We start from the raw sequence: 20,444 nt of genomic DNA, 5'->3' as shown, positions 1-20,444 counted from the left end.
AGCTGGTGTGGATGCGGGCAGCATTTTACAGGCTAGATTTCGCACCTAGAAGGAAGAAAGGACCATTACAATCAACATGTTAGGCATAAATCTTTCAGGGTTCCCTAGTCACCTCAAAATATTCCTTTTAGATAAGCGGTGTTCGCCACTGGTAGCCAACAGGTGACGCTAGTTGCCGAATTTCCAAGGAAGCTGGGTATGAAAGCATGATAAGTGGTACTGTATAAGAATGCAAAATTCGCGTCAAGTACACAAACTTGCAGACTGCAGCTGCGTGACATCACATCAAAGGTCAGCGAATACAAAAACGAATTAAGCAACGTGGATGCTGCAAAAGGTTTTCAAAGTGCATGACCGGCAATGCGCCGTATCTCATTTGAAATTCGTATCCCCTAATAACAGGTTCCGGTTTACGTAAAAATTCTGTACATTCTCAAATATAATCAAATTTGTCAGCGTTATAAGCGCGTCTTTATTCACAGCGAAATAAAATTCCAATTCAGAAAGTGAAACGAACTTTAGCAAGGGAAAATATTTGAACGACGGCAGTTCAAACGATTCCCGGATGAGCAAAAGGATTCGCAATAATCAACGGTATATCATGTGGAAAACTTGCATTTGAATAATAAAAGGGAAGCTTTCATAACATCGGCGATAAGTGGACAGATGGGACAGACGGGTGGGCAAACGTGTTTCTTCGATAATCGTTCGGCCTCCACCTAACTCCAGGGGTAGTGTTATTGGGGTGGGTGGTTGTTCGTGTTCACATACCCAGAGATTCTGGACAAAGGTATTTTTGAGTGGGAAAGCGTTTATAAGCACAATTTTTTCATATAATGTAAGATTTCACTATAAGAATCAATATATTCGCAGATCACCCGACAGCACTCTTGCATTTTTTTTTTCTATTAACGTTCCCGCTATCGTCAAAAGCGTCCCCATTGGTTGTCTGTGCCAGTCTTAACTGTTCGATGCGATCGATGGAAACCATTTGAAAGAAATATTTCGCTCCATGTAACAATAATGGACCATTACCTGCAATGTTTCCTTAACAGTGTACAATTTTTCAATTTTGAAAATTTTTGCCCGAGAAAGCTGGACTTGAATATTAAACAAAAGTGACCGCAGTACGGCCTAGAGACTTGAGCATCTTCCCTTAGCATTCGTACGCGGGAAGTGCGAAGTTTGATCCCCAGTGCCCGTGAGTACCCACCGATTTTCCCATGCGAGCCAGCATTTACTTGGCCCGCAGATGCTCGGTTTGTGTGTGGCGAAATGCTTACAAAAATGGCCTCTGAGTCTGCCTCGAATAAACCAAACAAGTTAGCAATAGCTATCTTTGGCACTCGGCCATTAGAACGAAATTATCATTAACATCAGAATGTAAGTAAGCGTGAAGTGAATGCAACGTAATGGATTAATGGTTTGATGCAGCATGTATGCCACTGATGCGAGAATGGTAGCTTTCGTAAGCCAGAAAACTGCATAAACGTGAAAAATTATCGACGGCGTTTCTGTAGAACGCTGCGCACACCGACGCATGCTCTTCATCAGCCACCTCAGGTTAAACACGTTCTAATGCCATTAATCTCGCCTCCATTACACAGCGAGCAAGTATTCGTGGTACAAGAGGTAAGTAGTGCCGTGAAGCTTTGGGGGCTCATAGATTTCGAAGCTGGGGCTGCGGACTCGTACAGATCTCATACATTATGAAGGTGACCGCTTTTGCGTCAGCGAAAGAAAATCAAAAAACTTTCCCGACTTGCTCTTCAACAAAAGTGACGGAGTAAGAAAGATGTATAAAGGAGCTAACTACGCTGGTACAGTGTGCTGTTCAGCCTTCTTTCAAAATTTGCTTCAATGTAGCGGCAGTAACACTCCCAGAGAGTCCTCTCCCTTACGAAAATTCTTTAGACATTCTATAGACTGTCCACAGACTGCTGTCTATAAAGTCTGTAAACTCTCAGTAAACAAACCCTAGAGTATAGCTATAGGCAACACATATCCTATGGCCATACACTTTTAATAGACTTTTGTCGATAGGCAGTCTATAGACTATGAATATAGAAGAGTAAATGTCTATAGGAAAGCAATAGGGGTCTGTCGAGCATCGACTGTCGAGACAGACCGCAGAGTGCGCTCATGGCCTGGGCTCGCCTCGACAACACTCACACCGGAGAGCAGGTATAACCGTTGCTCCGCAGGGAAAGCTTAAAACATAACTAGCATCATACAACCATGCATACATAAAGGGCTCTTCCGGAAACCGCGGATAGCAGGTGCCGAACTCCGAACTGCCCGGATTGCTCGCAGCACCGTAGAGCCCACACAGTCAGCCTGGACAAGCTGTGCCCACAATCTGCTGAACTACTCAAGAGCCGCTTTCGCCCCTTTTTTCCCACGGCAAGTCTCGCATATGGTCGTCTTACGTAAACGGAAAAAGGAGGGGGGGGGGGGGGGAGGTTGAGGGCGAGAGAAAGCAGCAAACACTTCTGAGCCGAAAAAAAAAAGGACGCCTATCAAAAGAAGCTAACGGTAGAGCTGGCCGCGAGAGTAGAAGAGGCGGCCCGGCTCCCAGTCTATGCCACCGCGTGTAATCTGCACGTGCAAGACTCCTCGAACCAAGGAAGCAGCCGGGAGGAGGCCTGGCATGCACATACGCACACAAAAAAAACAGCAAAGGGCTCTGTCCTTTTTATGGGCCACCTGCACGGGCGACGCTCTGTGCATTATACTGGCAGGCTGGGAGGAGTACGATAGACCGCCAGCCCCCTCCTTACCGCAGCGGTTTTCCAAGCGATCCCCGCACCTCATTTCGACGCCACCTGGGGTGCACATTGCGTCACCGGGACAACGCTGGTCCTTTGAGGGGCGCATGTGCGCGAACAAGCACAGGTAGAACCAGCAGGGGGCACCGGGGGACGGCATGCTACGACAGAGCAAGCCGACGCCGCGAATGAACTGCCGACGAAAAGTCAACGGGGAAGAGTCGATGATTCATCAATGCCTGTGGAATGGCACTTTTTTAATGTTTGTCTGCGAGCGTCGATGCTTTCCGTTTTAAGTTCTTTAGACTTTCTTTAGCTCTGATCGCAGGTTTTTGTCTATGAACGTGGACTTTATATAGTTGTCGTTCTAGTTGTTACGGCGGCAGATGTATTGACGACACACTCCTGGGTAGCAACCTTAGGTGTCGGCGTATAGTGCATGATAATCGAAAACGCCTGCTCTACCTGGGCAGGTGGGCAAGGGGAGCCTTTTTTCTCGGTTATATCATCCACGAGGGTCGTCTGCCTTATAGGTGGGCATAGGAGTGGATTCCCTAAAAGAAAAGGGGGGTGGTGGGGGGAGGTGCAGCTTCTGCTGACGAATAATACTAGTGTAGTAGCCGGGTAGCAGAGACAGTCTTGCTTGGTTTTTGCTTATTTTTCTATTAAAAATATCATATATTCCCGTAAAAGTGTCAACCTCAGTAACTGCAAATCGGTTAACCACCATATTTGTGCGTACGCCATAATCGCGGTCTAAGTTGATGAGGTGTGAATTAATGGGATAATGCAATTGCCCCTGTGCCTTAATATGTTTTATAACGCCATAAAAGCGTAGGGCACAAGAACCAGTGCCGACAGAAGGATAAAACGGATGGAACGAAAGAACGCACTGTTCCAGTTCCTGTCCGAAACAGCACGCCTTGCTCCTCTAGACTCGACATATCTCTCATTGGGTTGTAGGCTGTGTGCTTGAATGGACTGCACGAGTGCACTATGCCTCTTCATGATGATTAAGCACTCGTGAAGAGGCCTTTGTCCTGCAGTGGGCGCAGTCGGGCTGATGATGACGATGAATGCGGCAGCGACGTGAACCTGTCCGGTTGTGAGCGAAATGATGAGCTGGGATCAAACTAATGACTGGAGCCCCGTTTTATTCACCCTTCCGTGCAACTCTGTATAAGGCTGACGGATTTAATGATTAATGTTTCGTTTAGCTGCATCTTGAGTCCGCCCACATCTTACTTTTAGGTCCCCAAGTGATTATGAGTTATACAAATGGTTGGCGAAGTCATTGTTTCAAAATACCGATAACTCCGCCTACGTATCATGTTGAGCGATGCGTACTTTTGAAAACGTTAAAAAACTCGTGGTGACATTTGACGTTTAAAATTTAAATCCGCACCATAAAACACTCTCCCCTTCCAAAAACAAAGCCTCGATATCTTTAAGCGTAGTAAGGTGTGGATCTGGCTAGGTCGCAATCCATGCTTGGCACAAAGCTTGCAGAGTGCTTATCTGTCGTCTTCAGCTGTCCTTGAGTGTTCTGCGTGGTTTGTGTCAAGCTGTTTCGGTGCTCCGCGACAGTGATTTCTAATTGGGTGCAGCTATACCATGACTAACGCAAGGGCGCTGGATTACAGACGCAGCTTGTGCTCAGGCTGCACGAATTGGCTGCACCGACGTATTAACCTCCAGCAGAAACCTGGGAGACCCTCCTGCGAAGCCTGTACCCTGAGCTCCAGCTCCTCCTCGTCCAAGTGACCCAAGATGCCGCCAAGAAACAAGACCTCCAGGCCTCCGGCCTGCGTTTAGACGGCATCTCCGCCTCCTTGGCCTTAGCGGGGGGAAGGGGGCGCGTTTTTTCTGTTGGACAATATGAGTTTCTTCACTCTCTCACGCTCTGAACTAAAAGTTGCGTTGAGCTGAAATTTGTGTAACCGAATGTTCTTCACGTAGCATATACAATGACATTCCGGCGGAGGATTTCGCAAAAGTTTGTTCATCTGAAAATCGTTCGCTCAAGTGATATATCCCTGTAACGCGTTACGGGGTAATGTACATTTCCATTGATATTGCTATCGGGACACCAGGCATTCCTGCAATATTTAATCACTTCAAGACGGGCAAGTGATCTCGTTATATTCCACATTCAGAAGGCAGCTTGCTAGCGAGTTAGGTAGCGCTGGTAAAACACGTCAGGGAGCACGTTAAGGACAGCGATCGGACAAGGGTGCATACGTGACGTGAATTCCTACGAGGACGCGGCATGCGACTCATGCCTTTTCTTGTTCTTGGTTTTCCATTTTTTTTTACCGTTTCTATCCTACTTCTTTCGTTTGCGCATGTACAGTACTCACGGATTGAAATAGGACATTCGGAGCGCTAGCCTTGCAGTGCCACGCAGGCATGTGGTAAACCACAGGCCGGCTCGTTGGCGGCTGGAAGGAACAATTCTGCTTTGTAGATGTTCTCCCCCTCGCGCCATACCACAATGCACCACCTTGGTTCCATGAGCATCTACGGGCGGCGCTCCATGAAGCGACGGCCACGCGCTCCGAATGTCCTATTTCAATCCGTGAGTACTGTACATCCGTGTCTCGCGAGACGACGACTGCCCGCGAAAGAGGGGGACAAACTTTGCATACGACGTGGTTACTTCGAAGAGCACATAACGCGGATGCAAAGAACCGAAGCGAGGCGGAACGCGAAGGAAAGAAGAGAAGGAGAGAGAAAGCAATGCTACCGCTGCAACCCTGTTCTCAGCGTCGTGCAAGTGCGAGCAGGGCGGTGACCGGCCGTACCCGCGGCGGCTGCTGCCAGCGTGCAGAGCGGATTCCTCTTGGGTAGGTCAGCGATCTGCAGGGTAACCATTGCTAAACCGGCTGCGCCGCTTCGGTCGAGCCCACAAGCCGGCTCCACCATGCATAAAAAGGTGGCCGGCGCATAGGCGACGTACAGGTGGAAGCGATTCGCTTTGTTCGGCCCGGTTTCATCGGGATTGCCTCTCCCTTATTACCTCTATCGCAAGACATCTTTGGCGCTATATATAGAACCTAAACGTGACATAAAACAGCAGTTCTTTTTAGTCAGTTTTTCTTTTCACTTGAGCTCTACACCAACGATAACAGCATCTAGACTTTGTGTCGGCACTATAAACGATCACGAAGAGCGAAAAGCATTGAACTGGAAAAGAATCCTGCCAGGTTTGTAGCACGCGCGTCATTGCCGAAATAGGACCCACTTATCCGATTTATTGGTACGGCGGCGAAAGGCGCTTACTGCTATCAAGCCGCCATCATGAACGCCGAATTCTGCTTGCGTTATAGGGGAGATATTTGTTGAGCTCTAGATGTATGTAGTTGGGCAAGGCATTCTTTTCTTACTTTTATCATCTAGCTAACGAATGTATCTAACTATATTAACCACAAAGTTATTTTCATTAAACTTTACCAAAACACTACTACTGGTCCTACAGTAGCAGTAATGGTGCTTACGCAAATATCTTATTGGCTGATAGAGATTGTTCGCGTGACTATATATTTTTTGCACAAAAGCAAATATTGAACGCGATTCACAGGTTCTTTTTTTAACACAGCTCTGATATACTCAAGTTGACTGCTTAATACATGTACATGACAGAATAATTTTCTCACCCCTCTAGATATCTGTAATCTCACTGCGAACTTTAACAGTGATCTTGTAGGGTCTTCATTCCTAAGGTCCCGAAGATGTAATGTTATTCATAACGTCAGCACGTTATTTTCTCTATAAGGTGTGTCAAGTATTGTCAGTACTGTTGTGATAACCAGTTCCTATGTGAAGCGTATCGATTGAAAAGTGGCCTCCTTCGAAGGCTGCACTTCATCTCACAAGTTGTTTGCAGCACTTCAAAAGACAGAGCTTTCATGTCCAATCAGAGCCGAGGAAGACAACAAATAGTCCCTCAAATGCTTCAGCAGTGCTTTCACTATTTTCAAACTAATTATTGCAGTAATCGAAAAAGTAGTTTGGAGTGGTGTATATGCACCTTCAATTACGTGCTTTCTGATATTGCATTTTCTCTTAAGGTGCGGTTGACGTGTCCACTGAGAAGTCGAGTTGTGAAGTTGGAGGCTAACTTGCGACAGTGGCTCGGACCGATTACATATGCATCTTCAGTTGCATGCTTTAAGGCGCGGTTGAAGTCTCCACTGAGATGTCGAGATCTGAGGTCTACTGCACCCTTTCCTCAAAAACGTTTCCTTTCTCCAAAACACATGCTCTCGCATTCCTCCACGTAAGCAGACTTAAGTGCCCTCAGAAGTTTTGGAAAGACATGGAAGAGGCTTTTGCCCTGCTGGATGCATAGCCAGGTTGATGATCATGATTTTATTTCTTATGCATTGCCCTAGGATACAACCCACACACAAAAGATCAAACACTGCCACATCAGCGCACAGAGCCATCCCAAAGCGGCCAGTGTATTACCAGTCTTATCCTCGCCTTTCGGTCTCTCTTTATGGAATACATTTTGCTGAAACGTGCATACATTAATTAAAAACTGCTTTGAAAATACTTCGTGATTGCTCCTTTACATGCAGCAATTACCTAGCTCAGACCAACATAATCCTCCCAGTATGTAAAGATCTCTTTTTGTCAAAAGCTGTGCAGCTAACTATGGTAAGCCATGTGCTGCTATCCATAGCGAGTTAAACCTTGCGTGTGCTGCCTTTTAGCAGCACATCTCAATAAATGGAATAAAATTCTAACAGGCAACGAAAAAAAGCTTGTTTGCCAAAAGGTAGACAAAAGTTGCTAAGATTGTTCTTGATAATCATAAAGTGAAAAGGGAGATGAAACCACAGGGTGCTTGACAAGACTTCGACAAGAGGCATGTCTTCGCCTGGGTTCAGAGTCCTTATCGAAACATTGGCAAGCACCCTGAGGTTCTCCTCTACTTTATTCACTCTGTGATTATTTGCTAATACATTTTCACAAATATATTTCTGGAAATTATTTTACAACGATAGCTGTTCATAGTTCGTTCCTCAAAATGTGGCGGTGGCTCCGTGAGCATAGCTCTCCGGCCACCCGCCCACTTGTAAGAATGCACCTCAGATATACGAACCTAGCACTTTCCACCCAGCACTTACGGAACTGGATGCAGATGATCTAACCCCTAGACCCCCCCCCCCCCCCTGCGATGGGCCACTGGTTAGCGCATCTGCTCTAATAAATCAACCCTAATATATCTCATTTCTCCCTTTCATCACGACCACAAGCCAGCTTAGACTGAACCATCCCCGCTAGAACCTTGTAAATCCGGTGATGCTTTGGGGCTGTATAACCTGCTGCACTGTCTATAGACTGCGTCTCTTTTCTATTCGTAACCGGCCATTTTGTTGATGTAATCTTTCGTTTACTTCGATTGAGCATCAAGTTCATGCCGTGTTTTCTTTCCTTTTACTTGATATCTATTGATATGCGTTGCTAAAAATATGACGCAAATTTCTTTGGCCCTAATATATATTCGTGTTTTGTATCACCAGCCATTTACTACATCACGTAATTATTCCGCTTATTTTTTAATGGGAGGTCTCCATGGTGATGATTGTTGGTTTAGGCACTACTTCGTGGAGTGCCCCCGCTCATGTAAAACTACTGTCTTTTGTTTTCGAGACAAAACTTTGTGGAAGTCTACTACTAATCTGTTGCGGTTATCCTCGTCTTCTAGCGGGAGCTTTCATAAAATCACATGCATCATATTCCCTTCGTCGTCTATAGCTGCTGCGTGTCTCTTCTTCTAACAGTTCACATTTAACCATCGTCACCACATTCACCCTAACCATCACTTTTAACCATCATCACCACCAGCAGCAATATTTTTCGCACTGGGAAAGAACACCGCACACGTGACGGACGCAAATTTAGGCGGTACATTCATTCCAAGCCTAAACCTAGCACACACAGAATTCCTACACTCCTGTCGGCGCAAGAGCAGCTGAAGGCACCAACCTAAACATGTCCAAGGAACGTGCTAGACCCGCAATTGGCCTCCCTGGGGAATGCACCCATACACTACCTCGAAGCCAGTCGCTACTAAGATCTAATATCTTTTTCCGAACAGTCATTTGCCACTCTTACCGAGCGCAGTACACAAGCACGCCCCCCAAAACAACTGTGTAATCCCCTGAGCCGTACTTTGGGGGCGCGATAAAGGGACACAAGTTATAAGGGTCTTCAAACTCAGCGGCCCGGCCTACATGTCGCACCCTTACTTGGGCCTGTCTTCGACGCCGACAGCGACCCCCTGCGCAGGGGGGAGCCGCTGTGGGGGGAAGGCACCCAGGATAAACGACCGGCAGGTGCACCTGCCTGCTCTGTAGGTCGTTGGCTGCTTCTCCCCGTGCCGTACTTGCAGCGAGCTTGGAGGGTAGCGTGGCGCCTCTCTGCCACGCTAACCCCGCCTTCGAGAGCAGGGTGGTGCGTGTTTAATTCCTCAATTATCGCTACACTCGGCACGCCGGCACTTGCTGCGTCATTTATCAACAGACAACTGGACATGGTACAGCGTGCTATTGGGAAACATTTCGAATGTGGGCCTATGACTTCTCATGTCCTGCACAGAAACGGCACACTTGTCCAGTGAAGAGCGGTAGGAATTTGCTCAATACTTATTTCTTCATCGTAATTTACTGCTAACCTCTCACATTTGAGGCTGCTGCAGCAAAGGGACACTGTAGGCACTATAACGAGCAAAGCTGGAGTTGGCGCGGATACTGAAGCAATTATAATAAATCAAGGAAGTACATAAGTTTTTAATGTGATTCAGACGCTAGAAGACGACAACATATAGGATTAAACCACACGTTAGGCGATTACGCATGCAAAAGCGAAAAAAGGCAAGAATTTTGACGTCATATAAAATCAGTGAGCGCGAAGTAAGAGAAAGCAGCTGCTCAGAAATGTCGCGGGTCATAAAAATCCGGATAGAAAAGAAACCAGATCAGTCAGTACAGATGCCATCACCGACACAAAGGAAAAAGAAAGGACACAGTGCGCATGCGTCGCGGTCTTAACTTCAAATTTTTTTGGTATGTTGGCGAGGAAAGCTTCCAGTGATGCGCAGTTGACAGCGCCGCAACGCAAACATGCAGTTCCAGGCACTCACTTACTGTTTGACGGAAAAAACTTGAATATTGTTGTGAAATCTGTGCTCAGTTAAGTGCGTAGTGTGTTTTTTTTTTCTGGTACTTGGTGCATTTTGGCTGATGTAAGTACTTAGTAGCATCGATTATCATGCTGCAATTAACAAAAAAAAGAAAGTAGGCGGAGGTACCTGGCTCGATTGCAAACAGTAGAAATGTCGACTTTCGTGTGAAAGTTATGTACGTGGATTATGACGGCGACAGGGTCTTGTGAAATCTGAAAGCTTGCTCATCTCTGTGCTGGCCAAACGGGATGCTATCCAGGTTGGCCCGAGAAATAAAGGATACATGAGCCAGAGAATGGCAAGTGTTTTCGGGAGTGCCTCTATGTGGTCACGTGGTGCAAGTAGTCTGAGCATGGGTGCACTTGGTGAAGAGGAGGGTGAAAGAAAAAAACGCGAGGTATAGTGTACAACCTTCAGTTGTCTCATGACTGCTGATGCTTGCTGACATGACGTTGTCTCAAATTTTCATTGAATGTTCGCCTTTTAAAGTGAGAGGATAACTAAGTGTTCAAAAGAAAAAAAAAGGGGGGGGGGGTGACTGGCGTAGTGGGTGCTGGGAAGCCAGAGGACGTGTTCAGGTTATCGCCACCAGGCAGAGGAAAATATGGACACAATACAGAAAAAAGATGGGCGAAAGAAGACGTGCGCAACGAGCAGCTCTGGTTCGGACTTTCCCCTTTATCAGCAGCTTTTCGAGTTGTTCCACTTTAAGATATACCGTCCTTACCGTCGGATATCGCTTGCCGGTCGCTCCGCTCGCATCGTCAAGATTGCGCCTCGGCAACGGGGGCCGCTCAGTTCGTTCCACGACCAAGCCTGCCGGTCAAACAACGCACTGAGCAACTCGGCAAGCTGCAGCGCGCCTTCTAGGGTGCCCCATGGCAGCCCCCTATTAGGCGCCCAAACTTGTTCTCTTGACATCGGGCGCGATGTCGCCCGCTCATTTTGCACCTGTCGCTGAAATTCCTGCGAGTGGCTCTGACCGGCTCAGGCCCACCCCCCTGACACGAGGGGCTTTATCACCAGAACCCTTACTTCTCTTGCGCTTGCGTGCCTTCCTTGTATCTCGCCTTCTTTTGACCCGGTCCCGGATGATTGGGTACCGAGTTCGCGGCAAGATCTTGAGGGTCACTCACCGGAGCCAATAACCCGGCCACCTTGTTTGGTGGCTGCTGTGCCCCTCGATCTCACGTTCTCTGCGCGTGTGTGTTTGCGTGTCGCCTCGATGTAATCGTTCGCGAGGCGAAACAGTGGCAGGTGTTTTCTCCTAGACGGAGAGGGGTGCGCGGTGGGGTGAAACCGGCACGCGGTCATTGCTTCGTGCAACTACTGTACAGGGGTCTTCATATCATCGACCGCGGGGTTACAGACCAAAGTAGTGGGTGCGCGCAGATTGCGGTCTCATCCGTGCATTGAACTCGATATATTTGCGCCTTTTTGCAATGACTGTGGCGTTACTTTATCTACCGTACAGCTTCGCACTAAGTAGCTGCCCTTGAGAGGAAGACCTTATGAACAGTTCATTTTAGTATTCAGGCAGTGCTCAGTTTTGTGAGAGATCTGAAAGAAAAATATAGGTTCCCCCTTTTGTTCTCAAAAGCTGCGAACTATGTTCGCCTGTTCTCATAAGTTACACACTAAACAATTTCTCACCCATAAGGGTGCACATCAGCTGTCCCCAGCCGAACACCCTTTTGGGTGCTAAAAAGGGTGCAAAGATCAGCACCCTTCAGGAGGGTGCACAGCATGAAAGTTTAGAGGGCGCGCATTAATCCAAGGCTCTTGCTTCATGGGTGAATCCATGTGGAGCACCCTTCCAACATGCATTCGTATAGGTGTTTCGGAAAATTAGTAGCCTTTAATAAGCAACCATTACATTCTCCAAAGTATCATTAAGTGCACCCTTCCTTAAGGGTGCTGATCTCTGCGCCCTTTTTTAGGACCCAACAATTGGAAATGGGCGTTCGTCAGTTGACACCTGATTTACACCCTTAAGGGTGAGAATTTGTTTAGTGTGTACGTTGTCTTTCAAGCGTTCTGCTGTGCTATATCACTATTCGCTTTCGTGTCTGTATCATTGCTTTTACTGCTCACTATTTTTGGCATCGAGCCCATGCTCTGCTTTATTTTCTTTTTTTTTCTGAGCGCAAGAATAATGAGTAAGGTTCCAAGTTGTCCCTTTTTCTCGGCCGGTCTTGGATATTTTGTCGTAATAATGTCATTACCACGAGTATATGCCATTGAAAAAGTGAATAACATTTCTCCACGGTCAAGGCCATTCATCAGAGAAGACAAATGCACTTGACATCGGTGATATAGCCAGACCGCTAAATTTCATTGGAAAGAGAAGCGTACATGCACTCCTAAAAAAGGTGTTTTAATAAGGTAGTAAATGCCGCAGTTATAAACTCCGACGCATTTTCGTATTTTTTTATTAACTATTTACTATCCTCTCCGAAAGCGGTTCGTAATATTTGTCTTTTCCTGCCTATGGTCGCAAGTTGAGCAAGATATGTTGCTGGGCGAAAAGGTGCGAATCGGCTGCCTTCTGGAATAAAGTTGTTAGTCAGCGCAGTTGTGTGTCTTCCTCGTCCGTTGTCCTCCGGCGCTGTGTTTCTCAAAACGGTCGCAAGTTAGTACTCTATCAGTAAATTTTGTCTTTAACCCCCTAAAGGAAGTCTTAGAAGATAATAGACACAAAATAATGCATGAATAGAATTGTCGGTCTCAAGTTATGACTTGAGGTATAAAATTAGCTAACACACATATAACACCCATTCGTCAACAACCCTTTATCTTTCGCACTCGATGTCTGGTGGCATTCGAGTACCCTTTTCATCTGTGCACCACACCTACGTTATCCTAGTCTATCTCTTGATGGTATTGAGAGTGATGGCCTTCCCAAGGAAGTACGAAGTGTAGTGTCGCTCAGTAGCTCTGTCTTTTTGCACACAAAGGCAGTGCCATAACTAAATTTGGTTAAATGTGCACAACTAGCCCCAAAAAATCCGCAGTTCTTGGTTCAATTTTTTTTCGACAAGCGTGATGTGCAACTTGCTACGGTGAGCCACATTTCCAACTTGAAATATGGGGCGAAATGTTACTGCATTCTGCTCTTATGAAAAATTTCGCTCCACGAACTTTTACCTTTCGCTGGATCCATTTCAGCCGATATCTCATTCCATACAACGCCGCCGCCGAGTGTACAGTGCAATGTTTTTCGGTATGTGTGCTCCACATCTTCAACACAACCTCTTTCGAGCGGTACGCGTAACTTAAGTTTCTTTTCTTTACTGCGCATTCTTCTTTCTTGTGCATACGTGCCGCGTCAATTATAACGATGCTGACCTTTCCCATCCTCTTCCTAAACTTGTACATAGTACCAGGAATCGTGGGAGCGGATAGTGAACGGATACCTCTTGCCGTCACTCTTTATCTTCGTCAGGCGGCATGCTGTTCAGCCCACATTGGGACCATTCGCAGCACCGGCAAAAAAGAAGGCGGTGTCTTTCTGAGACATCTAAACGTGCGGGCGAGAGGTGGTGAAAGCGGGAAAAGGGCAGAATGTAAAACATGGCACCACGTGTCTACACCGACAAAGCACTCGGGGAAGAAAGTGGTGCCTGGTCGGGCGCCAGACAGTCTCGCTCACAGCTGGACCCTGTCTAGCCCGTGTTGCCCTGGCCACACACACTTGGAAGCATGAGCCGCACTACAGCCGCCAGCCCATGTGTCTTTGTGCAAATACGACGGGTGGTTCCGGTGGGAGTATCGATGCCTCGCGTCGTCATGTGAGGGTGTGTCCAAAAGAGCAGACTGTGTGTGGGCAGGGTTGTGAAATTCAGTCTCCCGGCTTTTTCGTGTCTGTTCACCGCGGTTTTAGTGAACGTGACCGGTTGGTAATTTTTCCTTTTTGTATCCTCTTCCATTTTCTTGTTACTCTCTTTCCAGAGCCAGAATGGTGTGGAGGATTTTCACCGAAGAAACCGGCGTCTGCTTGGTAATCGTCCTAAGAGAACATTAGCGCTTTCACCTGCTAGATTATAAGAATGTTACCGACGTCGGCCTAGAATGGGTGCTCTGTTAGGTGGAGGGTAGTTGCGTCTAAAAATCGGCAGCTCTTTTTCGCAGCTTTACCTCTTTTTTTTTCGCGGTTTTGCCATTCCAAGATTTTTGCCACCGCGGCGGCACAGTGGTTACGGCGTTCGGCTGCTGACCCGAAAAAACATGGTTCGGTCCCGGCCGCGCCGGTCGAATTTCGATGGAGGCGAAATGCTGTAGGCCCGCGTACTGTGCGATGTCAGTGCACGCTAAAGAACCCCAGGTAGTCAAAATTTCCGCACCCCTTCATTACGGCGTCCCTCATAGCCCGTGTTGCTTTGGGACGTTAAACACCATAAACCAAACCATTGAAAGAGGTTCTCTCAAGACACCGTGCATGTCACATCTCACAGTTTAGTTTTGCTGGTATTTGTTCATCAGGTGTAGTCGTGTTGCAGAAGGCGTAAGGGGCCTAATAGATGATATCACAAGGTATGTAATTGCCCCTATGTTTGTGCAATACGTAAGCTGCAACAAAGCCATTTCTGAAGACAAAAGTTCCGTCGGCGAAGGCCTCCCGGACATAGATGTGCCGGATTGGCCACAGGGGTAGCTTTGGCGTATTTAATTGCTTATGCGGAAATGTAAAGCAGAAAAAGGTGCGCTGTCGCGTCAGCACTCGTGTCCTGCGTGTGGCCTTATATTTGTTTATAGGAAGCATTATGTCATGGTACGCATAAGATTGGTACCCAAGTCTGCCGCGGATAACGGGCTCCCTAGAAAATGCGGCATTTGTGGTCAAGTCATCCACGCAGGTGGCATTCGAGAATCTCATCAAGTGTGCGGCATAGCTACGGCTCTTCCCTCTCCGGGCCACAAAACCGCCACAAAGATTGGATAACTTTTCATCAACGAGAATAAAAAGTATGACGTATACCGCAGTGCAGTTGATGTTAACACTCATCGTGACCAATACTCCAGATGAGTATTCGTTTCCTGCACAGGACAGAACACGCAATTATACCCGGCAGCGGTACGCATGCAGTGCTCCCTAGAAAACAAGCACACAAGCAGCGACTGGACCTTTTGTTCTTTTAATTACACCGTCCACTGCAGGTGATTTTATTGACATTCTTTTCCTGCGCCTAAATCACAGCAATCACTTCAGGGCCCCGTTGGAACTGGCCTCTTGCCGTGTGGCTTGGTGACTTGTGCCAAGTACAGGTAACCGTCATTTTCACTTAGTCATTTTCCTGCTTAATCAGAGCGGCCACCTGCAAAAAGTCAATATAAACATGCAAAGGTCAAGAGAGGAAAAATTGGCTTCCCAATATTCAACACTTGTTTAAAAAGCGATGTCTTTATGAAAATGTTACACGCGTTTCTCTCATGCAGCAAAGAAGAACATAATGATCAGTGTTTACAAAGCGCTGGGATAAAATGCAGCGCACCTTACGCTGTAACGAGCCTGCAGGTCCTGGAATCTTCAGCGCATCTAATGGCTGAACAGCAGCAGTTTTGTCGACGGCTCGCAAGTGAACGCAGACAAACGCAGTTGCCGGACAGTGAGCTTCATTGCCCTTAAGAGCAAATTCTTATATGCGTTGCTTCTAGTAAGAGCGCCTTTTAGTGTCCCAGAGCTTATTCACATCGCAGCGCAATATAACGTGAATGCAGAGAGTTGGTGCTTTACCGTTCTATTTTTCGGACCATTTGTAGCCAATAAGAAGGTCAGCGTTCTAGCATGAGAGTTTTGATGCTCAGATGCAAGTTGTTTATTTAAAACTAACCTCCTCATTGGTGAATGCCCTCCAGCTTACAACAGGTGCTTGGATCAATCATTTTGTTCATTAAGAAGAAACCATGTAACGAATGGTACACCCACCTGTCACGGCAACGCACGGAAGCGGTTGTCTAAGCCAGTGAGACTACCGCCTTCGACCGAGCTCAGCTGACGCATGTTTACTGGAAGACCACGTCATGAATGGGGCCGCTTTGGAGATGTGAGGTCACTGCAAAGGAATAAGCAACAGGGCTAATAAGCAACAGAATTTGACAAAAATACATTTCGCACGTTGTTTAATGCAGCCATGCGATTTTAACAACTTCACCATGTTCTACCCCCTCCCCACCACGCCTGCTCCCCCCCCCCCCCCCCAAAAAAAAAAGGCCCACTTATTTAATGCTGAGTAGCTCACGTGTCAGCTACATTTACATGTCCGTCGTTAGAGAGTTTTAGTTGCACGTACGTAGAGCTTTTACGGGTGACCAGTGCGCATGCGCAGAACGCAAAGGGTATGCGCGAGTCTCACGTACGTACGTGAGACTCGGATTTTTACGTTGCGGTCTTTGCGTTGCTTGCGTACGTAGCGTTGACAAACATGGCGGCGCCCTGCCCACCGCTTCACAGCGATAACTGCTTCGTCGCTAATCCCCTCGACGCGATATCGTGTTCTAAACTGTTGCATTCGCCATCGATTTGCCCATTCTTAGCCTCGCATCAAGTTTCAAGCGACAAATAGCTTTTGTTGTTCAGATATAAGGGCGATTTCCCAGCTGTTAAGCCTAACGAAGCAGCGCTCCGACGAAGTTCGACTGGCTTTGACTCGTCTTGTCTTAGAGTAGATACAGCAGTGTCTTCTTCTGTCAGTAGATGGCGCTAAGAAGAACGCGCGGCGTCTGTCGCGTACATGCAACTAAAAGGTTTTGGAACGACATGCGCGTATGCTACGTAGACTTCCGACGTTTGCGTACGTGAACTCTGTACGTACGTGAAACTAAAACTCTCTATTGTGACTAATGTTAGTAACGTAAGCCACGGTCTGAGTGGTGCAGCGGAGAATTTCTCAAAGACGGGGCTCACCTCCAGGAGAGACGCTTCCGTTATCTGGTGCCAAAATGGCCCGGGTTGGTCATGGCCAGACAGCTGGATCAGCCACTCTTTGTTCTTGGCAATATCAGGGAGGCACCTGAGGTAAGAAAGAAAATTCGAAATCACATGTTAAAAAATGCATAACGCGACGTTTCCCATAGGAAAACAGCGCACGAAGAATACGTGTCATGAGCCCTAAGCTAACAAAATGTGATGAAGGTAATAACCTCAGCGACAGCACCAGTCGTCGTATGGTCCGGTGCTCGGCACGTCCCCATTGTCCAGGTTCACTTGGCGGTAGTACACATGGGGCATTCTGGATTGTCCTCCGGTGATGGTGTCTGTCTGGAGGCGAATTGACGCCGAAGTGTGCTCCGCATCTGGGCTAGCTGCTTCGTTGTCGTCCAGGCCTAGACGTCTTGGCCCACACTGGCGAAGCGAACGGCCAGCCTTGGGACCCGGCCCGGGGCTGCCCTGTCAGGGACTGCCGAGGCGTGCCCCGAGCGGATTGAGAGAGAGAGACGCCCTTCCGAGCGACTCCTAGCACGAGACTGATCGAGGCGACGCCACAGCTGCCGACACCAACTCGCTGAGGTGGCCGACAACTTTTTCAGTGCTCGACACCTGCAGAGGCAAAACACGGCGGACCATATAATGAGCGGCGAACTCCTGAATGCAGCGCTAACACATGACACAGCTGGAGGCGAACATCACTTCAGAGTGACGCACATGCAGACTGCGCCCACAGACAACATGACATTATATTTAAGGCGTTTGCCTTACAGAAATGAAAACAAAGACGGTCCTTATCCATCGTTTTGACAGTTTCGTTATCTGTTGTCCTCATTATTTTTCCCTCTCAAAATGTTTGTCATTTTTTTTATATGGTGTACTAGTTCCCAGACCCAAGAATTATTTCTGGGCATCTAAAATAAATATTGGCTCATTGATTCACTGATTATAATAAAAGGGTAGGCTGTTCGTACCAAATAACTTCCCAAATGCAAATCGTGGCGGCCAGGAACACTTATTCCAGAGCAGAGGTTATGGCTGGCTGATTTTTACAGCGAACAGTATCTGGTAAACTTGGCTGTGCTTTAAGTTAGCACCGGTTAGTAAACATGCAATCCCTTGACGAAGGCAAGGGTGAACTGTGTACTTTACTCGATAAGATAAACCCGCTAAAGAAAACACGGAATGACTCAAGGACGACGTTCCAATAGAAGCGCACCCTTTGCTGGCTAGGGACAAGGGTCGCCACCAGCGCGGAAACAATTTGACACACTAGCTACAGGAACACGTTATCAGCTCCAGTGCAGGACGACTAAAACGTCGCTAGGTCGCTTATCTATGGCGAGTGCCCGCAACGCCTGATTAATCTCGGAATCAGCCAAGCATCTCTTCGCCGGCGTCATGACCTGGGGCGAGCGCTTGCAACAGCACTCTAGTCGGTCCGCAGAGAACGTTAACGCCAACGGCAAGATGCCACTGCGATAGTGAAATGCAGACCTTTCCTCGCCATCGTTAATCTGATAAAGATGTCAATGGTGCAGCATGGGAGGTAAGCACCAGTCTGTCACAATGCATTGCTACTGAAGTTGGAAATAAAATTGACGCCAGCTAATCAACGATCAAGTTACGAAAATTACGGTACCATTCAAACTGTCTGCGATGGACCTGCCTGATAGACAAGGAACGCCGGGCTACTCCAGTAGGACACGAACACCTTTGAAAATTCAGCTGCCGTTTTTTTTTTGGCGTTATCGGCAGCACTACTTCAGTGCGGGCATACTAGTGTGAGTCGAAGTGGAGCAGAAAAAAGAAACGCGGCGAGTGTTCAAAATGTTCCAAATCCTTTAAATACCGCTGGCAGCCTGGCTCACTGTGATTCGCGTATGCAGAGCACATGCTGTGACACTTCTGTCAAATTAATAAAACAATCTACGTGACAAAAAGAAAATACAAATTACCGACAAAGCGATAGTAAACAGACCTACCTCCTGCACAGAGAAGCTGTTAGCGGTGGCGTTGGTGGATGGCGACAGCACGCCCAAAGGCTGGCGCGCTGGAGCGGGGCCCGCAGCCACCGCGAGCGACGAACGGTTGGCGGGGTGCGTTTCCAGGGCCAGCTCTAGGTCGAGGATGTAGTCGATCACGTTCTGGATGATCTCCAGCTTGGTGAGTTTCTTGTTACGCGGCATGTTGGGCACCAGTTCCTTGAGCTTGGCCAGCAGAGAGTGCATCTCTTCGTGGTTCAGGTCGCGTTCTTTGCGACCGACGCGGCCCTCGGTAACTTTGGTCAGGCAGCGGCTGATCGCTTGCTGGGTCTGTGCCTTCATGGTTAGTCCGGGCGCCGCTATCAGGTGACCGAACAGTAATCCGAGAGGAGAACGTTGCACGACGTACTGGCAGTCAAGCCAATCGTTGGGCAGGGGAACTTGAAGTGACCTGAGCACCGAACTGTACGAGAGCAGGATGCACTTCGCGTTTCTCCTCGTTCTATGCGTCAGATAGTCAGTAGACTGGCCAGGGAAGGCGAGAACTCCAGCTTATATGCCGACGCGAGGGCGTTCGCCCATGTACGAGTCCGTGGGCGGAGCATTGAGGAGGTGTCAACCAATCAAAGCTCGCCGTCGCAGAGATTTGTAGTTCTCCGCTTAGAGGCCAGATGGCGCCACCAGTTTGCTTCAAGACTGACTCGCTCACTGCTCGCAGGGCATATCGGCTGCGGTCGCCGCGGTAGCGCGCTTGCCGCTTCTCCGTCGTGCCAGTTGTGCCACTGCTTTCGCTCAATTTCTCTTTCTCACCCAGACATGACCTCCCCCGTCCAGCTTCCCACATGGAACGCTATTCCTCTCGCTGCACTACCCGAGCGCGAGCCAGCTGTTCGGGTGGTAGCATATATGCGCGCCTTCTCGAATGGGCTGCCACTCCTCGATCAGGCTGCCTCCTCTGCTGCACCTGTGCGCTCCGGGCTCCCTTTACTAAACCGCGCCGTACGACCTCGCTTCGGGGCGCCGTGCCTTGTTGGCTCTTCTCCGGCGCTTCGATCACAGAGGATCTCGACTTGTATTTGCATCCGCTTGCTCATCCTCCTACCGAACCACCCTTTCCCACAAGTAGTTGGCCCTCTCTTTTTTTGTTCGTTGTTTCGTTCGGCCTTGCATGGTCTTTATGGAGGGCCCCCGCCGATTTTCTTGAAACGGATTTCACGTGGCCGGACATCGCTTTCAAAGCGGATCTTCTTATGCGATGTTTTGGCAAAGAAGCATCAGTGCAATAGAGGCGTGAATTTCATTTCAGTGCATGGGTGCACTGCATCGAGTGTGATTTCACAAACTGAGCTGGGAAACTATTTTTGTCTTGAAAGGCAGCAAGTAGCCGGCATTTTTAATACATCGTGTCATATATGGTGCCTCACGTAATCTGGTGCAGACTTAAATTTGCGCAAGTGCTTTACGAGGGAACCATATTCGAGGTAGGTTGTTAGCTATTCATCAGAAAGGGTCAGATTGAATGTTGCAAGGTTCTCAAGCACCTGACTAGCTTCGCAGTGGGGAGACCCGTG

At 48.0% G+C, this 20,444-nt stretch overlaps 1 protein-coding gene across 1 annotated transcript; it reads right to left on the bottom strand.

Annotated features, from left to right (window-relative positions):
* Positions 1–15,082: 15,082 nt before the first annotated feature.
* LOC144106374 (DNA-binding protein inhibitor ID-1-like) lies at positions 15,083–19,394 on the bottom strand. The gene is made up of 5 exons (XM_077639153.1): positions 18,874–19,394; positions 17,104–17,500; positions 16,868–16,973; positions 15,890–16,016; positions 15,083–15,278 (listed from the first exon to the last, which is right to left on the bottom strand). The coding sequence occupies exons 1-2, from the start codon at positions 19,213–19,215 to the stop codon at positions 17,417–17,419; spliced, it is 426 nt and encodes a 141-aa protein (XP_077495279.1). The 5' UTR covers positions 19,216–19,394; the 3' UTR covers positions 15,083–15,278; positions 15,890–16,016; positions 16,868–16,973; positions 17,104–17,416.
* Positions 19,395–20,444: the final 1,050 nt, after the last annotated feature.

Source organism: Amblyomma americanum, chromosome 10 (genome assembly GCF_052857255.1).
Source record: "Amblyomma americanum isolate KBUSLIRL-KWMA chromosome 10, ASM5285725v1, whole genome shotgun sequence".
In the NCBI taxonomy this organism is placed as follows: domain Eukaryota; kingdom Metazoa; phylum Arthropoda; class Arachnida; order Ixodida; family Ixodidae; genus Amblyomma; species Amblyomma americanum.
This window is presented reverse-complemented; position numbering and strand designations above follow the sequence as displayed.

Excerpts from the sequence above, each read along its gene's own strand:
- LOC144106374 (XM_077639153.1), bottom strand. The coding sequence starts at position 19,215 with ATGAAGGCACAGACCCAGCAAGCGATCAGCCGCTGCCTGACCAAAGTT. Across the intron at positions 17,501-18,873 it reads ACAGCTTCTCTGTGCAGGAG|GTGTCGAGCACTGAAAAAGT; the intron begins GTAGGTCTGTTT and ends TTGCCTCTGCAG.